Source organism: Theropithecus gelada, unplaced genomic scaffold, assembly GCF_003255815.1.
Source record: "Theropithecus gelada isolate Dixy unplaced genomic scaffold, Tgel_1.0 HiC_scaffold_1113, whole genome shotgun sequence".
NCBI lineage: Eukaryota > Metazoa > Chordata > Mammalia > Primates > Cercopithecidae > Theropithecus > Theropithecus gelada.
In genome coordinates this window covers 3402-7758 of record NW_020252684.1, presented here as the reverse complement: position 1 = coordinate 7758, position 4357 = coordinate 3402, and the positions used below count along the sequence as shown (strand labels likewise).

The 4357-nt window shown below is 51.7% G+C and overlaps 1 protein-coding gene across 1 annotated transcript; it reads left to right on the top strand.

Moving 5' to 3' along the window:
- Window positions 1–266: 266 nt before the first annotated feature.
- LOC112616849 (collagen alpha-3(V) chain-like) lies at window positions 267–4357 on the top strand (the record flags this gene model as incomplete). Its single annotated transcript, XM_025373652.1, has 8 exons — window positions 267–374; window positions 496–603; window positions 684–737; window positions 1355–1408; window positions 3716–3823; window positions 3900–3953; window positions 4149–4202; window positions 4322–4357. Coding segments are annotated over 8 exons (576 nt in total), but the record flags the coding sequence as incomplete, so codon positions are not given.

Genomic DNA, 4357 nt, shown 5'->3' with positions numbered 1-4357 from the left:
ATATATATATATATATATATATATATATATATATATATATATATAGGAGGACTTTGGCTTTTGTTCTAAGTGAGATGGGAGCCATGGTTCTTGAGCAGGGGAGGAATGTGCCCAGCCCCTCAAGTGCTCACCTCTGGCCGCTGCAGGAAGGGAACAGGTTAGATATAATCCTGGTAACCACAGAACTCAGTGCCTGGTGGCTTAAAAATCCTCCATAAAGGAGAGCTACTACTGGTATTATTCCTGATTTGTCACCCTGTTTTCAGGGATCCCCTGGCGAGCGGGGTCCTGTGGGCCCAGCAGGAGGCATTGGACTTCCTGGCCAAAGTGGCAGCCAAGGCCCCGTTGGCCCTGCAGGCGAGAAGGGGTCCCCGGTAAGTGACTTGCCCATCCCATTCTTAGGGCCTCCTCAGTGTCTGGCCCTGCCACATCCCAGGACATGGCTCCTGCAGAACATTCTTGCCCTGACATCCCCCTTTCCATTTCCCACAACAGGGAGAACGTGGCCCCCCTGGCCCCACCGGCAAAGATGGGATCCCAGGGCCCCTGGGGCCTCTGGGACCCCCTGGAGCTGCTGGGCCTTCTGGCGAGGAAGGGGACAAGGTGAGGGGCTCACAGAGAGGAAGGGTCCGGGGAGGATGGGGGTGAACGGAAGCTGGGTCTTCATCCCATTTCTTCTGCAGGGAGATGTGGGTGCCCCTGGACACAAGGGGAGTAAAGGCGATAAAGGAGATGCGGTGAGTGGAGATCCCCAGTGAGGCGGGGTGGGGTGGGTAGCAGAAGAGAGAGGAGGCCAGGGATGTAGAGATCATTCCTCACGGGGTAGGAGAGGCCCTGGAGTTTTCTACCATCCAGGGTACTATCTTGATACCCACATGCAACAGAAGGTACTTGAGCTGCCTGGAGCAATGGGTCTACAGAACCCAAATACAGAGAGGATAGGGATAGCTGGGGCTCCCAAAGAACTGGAAAGGCACTGGGGTGTGGGTAACCTCCTTCTCCATTCTTAGTGACATGTCCTTCCCTCTGCCCGTGACTCTGCGTGGCAGGCACTGAGGCATCTGATATCCAACTTCCCCCCGAACGTCAGCCCCAGTGTCTTGCATCATTGAGCCAGCTTCATCCCTGGGTCTTGGTGGAACTTGTGAGGAAAGGTCCTGATGGCCAGGGCTTGGCTTAGGACAGATGTTTGTCTGATCCCGTCAGTTGGTGGCTGAGAAGACAGGATTTGGGGGGATGTAGCTGTTGCTGCCTGGTAGGGGGTGTGGGTTGGGAGGCAGTGATTGATAGCTCCAGTGCCCTCTCTAATCTTAAACCTGAGGGAATTTTTTGATTCTGTTTCCTGTTCTCCCAGGGCCCACCTGGACAACCAGGGATACGGGGTCCTGCAGGACACCCAGGTCCCCCGGTGAGTGCCCCCAGCTTTGCAGTCCTTCTCTGGATCCTTGATGGGAGGGATAGTGGGAGCAAATGACAGTGGAAGCACACTGACTCAATCCAAACCTCAAACCCAACCCTGATCCTCCCTCAGTACCGACACCCGATGTGAACTCACTCCAAGAATTGGAGTCAATCCTAATCCAACCATGTTATCCCTTCAATACCAACACTCAATATGAACTCACCCTCAGAATCTTATTCAATCTCAACCCAACTATGTCTTCCCCTCAATACCAACACCCAATATTAACCCAACCCCAGATTCGGAGTCAACCCCAACCCAACTATATCTTCTTCTCAATACTGACACCCAATGTGAACTTAACCCCAGAATTTGGCACAATCTCAACCCAACCATGTCTTCCCCTCAGTGTCAACACTCAATGTGAACTCAACCCCAGCATCTGGCCCAGTCCCAACCCAACCATGTCTTTCCCTCAATACCAACACCCAATATGAACTCACCCCCAGAATTTGGCTCAGTCCCAACTCCAACCATGTCTTCCCCTCAATGCCAACACCCAATATGTACTCACCCCCAGAATCTGAGTAAATCTCAACCCAACCATGTCTTCCCCTCAATACCAGCACCCAATATGAACTTGACCCCAGAATTGGAGTCAATTCCAACCCAACAATGTCTTCCTCTCAATGCCAACACCCAATATGAACTCAACCCCAGAATCTGGCCTAATACCAACCCAACCATGTCTTCCCCTCAGTGCCAACACTCAATATGAACTCAGCCCCAGAACTGGACTCAATCCCAACTCCAACCATGTCTTCTCCTCAGTGACAACACCCAATGTAAACCCAACCTCAGAATTGATTCAATCCCTGCCCAACCATGTCTTCCCCTCAATACCAGCACCCAGTGTGAACTTGACCCCAGAATCGGAGTCAGTTCAAATCCAACAGTGTCTTCCTCTCAATGCCAACACCCAATGTGAACTCAACCTCAGAATCTGGCCTAATCCTAACCCAACCATGTCTTCCCCTCAGTGACAACACCCAATGTAAACTCAACCTCAGAATTTGATTCAATCCCTGCGCAACCATGTCTTCCCCTCAATACCAACACCCAATATGGACTCAACCCCAGAATCTGGTTCAATCCTCATCCTCAACCTTGATCTGCCCCTCTATATTGATGTCCAATATATACTCAGGCCTAAAATTGAGCTAAATTCTGACCTAAACCCAGCTCTGAACCCCATTTCAGCTCCAGTCTCAACTCTGCTCATGACCTTAACCTCAGTCCTACTCAAACCTTATCTTCAGCCAGACACGGTGACTCATGCCTGTAATCCCAGTACTTTGGGAGGCCAAGGCGGGTGGATCACCTGAGGTCAGAAGTTCAAGATCATCCTGGCCAAAATGGTGAAACCCCATCTCTACTAAAAATACAAAAAAACTTACCCAGGCATGGTGGCGGGCCCCTGTGATCCCAGCTACTTGGGAGGCTGTGCCAGGAGAATTGCTTGAACCCCGGAGGCAGAGGTTGCAGTGAGCCAAGATCACACCACTGCACTCCAGCCTGTGTGACAGAGGGAGACTCCGTCTCAAAAAAGAAAAAAAAAGAGAGAGAGAGAGAGAAAAAAAAAAGCTAGACATGGTGGCACACGGTTGTAATCCCAGCTACTCGGGAGCCTGAAGCAGGAGAATCGCTTGAACCAGGGAGGCAGAGGTTGCAGTGAGCAGAGATCTCGCCACTGCACTCGAGCCTGGGTGACAGAGTGAGACTCCTCAAAACAAAACAAAGCAAAGCAAAACAAAACAAACAAAAACAAACAAACAAAAACGACCAACCAAACAAAAGCCTGATCTTCCAATCTCTTAACCAAGCCCTGACCCAGACCTGTCCTTTTGTGTTTATTTATTACCATACAATAGGAACATACGGCCTTATCCTTAACCCCAACTCTGACCTACTCTTCCAATGCTGACCCCAGACCTGAACTCAAACTTTGAATATGACCCTGGCTCCAACCTCAAACCCAACCCTAAATTCCATCTGAACCCCATTTGAACCCTGCCCATGACCTGAACCTCGATGGCAAATCTGATTCACTGTTTAACACTTTGACTCAACCCTTGACTTCATTCCCAAGCCCTGTTCCTTAACCTGGACCCCAACTCCAACTCAACCTTGACCCTCCCTAAACTTAATCTGAATCCTGACTCCAACCCTTAACCTCAGTCTTGACCCTTGAGACTCAATCTACCCTAATCCCTGACCCAGACCTTAAATGTGCCCCTGTTTGTATTCTTCCAGGGAGCAGATGGGGCTCAGGGGCGCCGGGGACCCCCAGGCCTCTTTGGGCAGAAAGGAGATGATGGAGTCAGAGGCTTTGTGGGGGTGATTGGCCCTCCTGGACTACAGGTGGGTATCTGGGTTTGGGGGTGGCACCTCTGATTCTGCCTACCTGGTGCCCCAATCTTGGTTCTTTGTTCCACAGGGGCTGCCAGGCCCTCCTGGAGAGAAAGGGGAGGTCGGAGACGTCGGGTCCATGGTATGCGCTCCCAGAGGAAGGTGGGAGCGGGAGGATGGTGGGGTCATAGGGTAGGGGCAGGCATTAGATTCATTTGAGGGACATTGTCATTTTAAGGGCCCTGAGGGTCACAAGCATCGAGAGTGGTATCTGTGGTCACTGTGGCCTTTTGAGGGGGAGCTGTGGTCACTGGATACTAATACTGACCTTCCACAGGGTCCCCATGGAGCTCCAGGTCCTCGGGGTCCCCAAGGTCCCAGTGGATCAGAGGTGAGAACTCTTGGGGGGCTAGGATGGCTCAGAAATGGGGACACCCATTTCCTAAGAAGAGGATGTTGGGATTCCACTGTCCCACTCCTACCCCTTGCTGTCTCTCCAGGGCACTCCAGGACTGCCTGGAGGAGTTGGTCAGCCAGGTGCTGTAG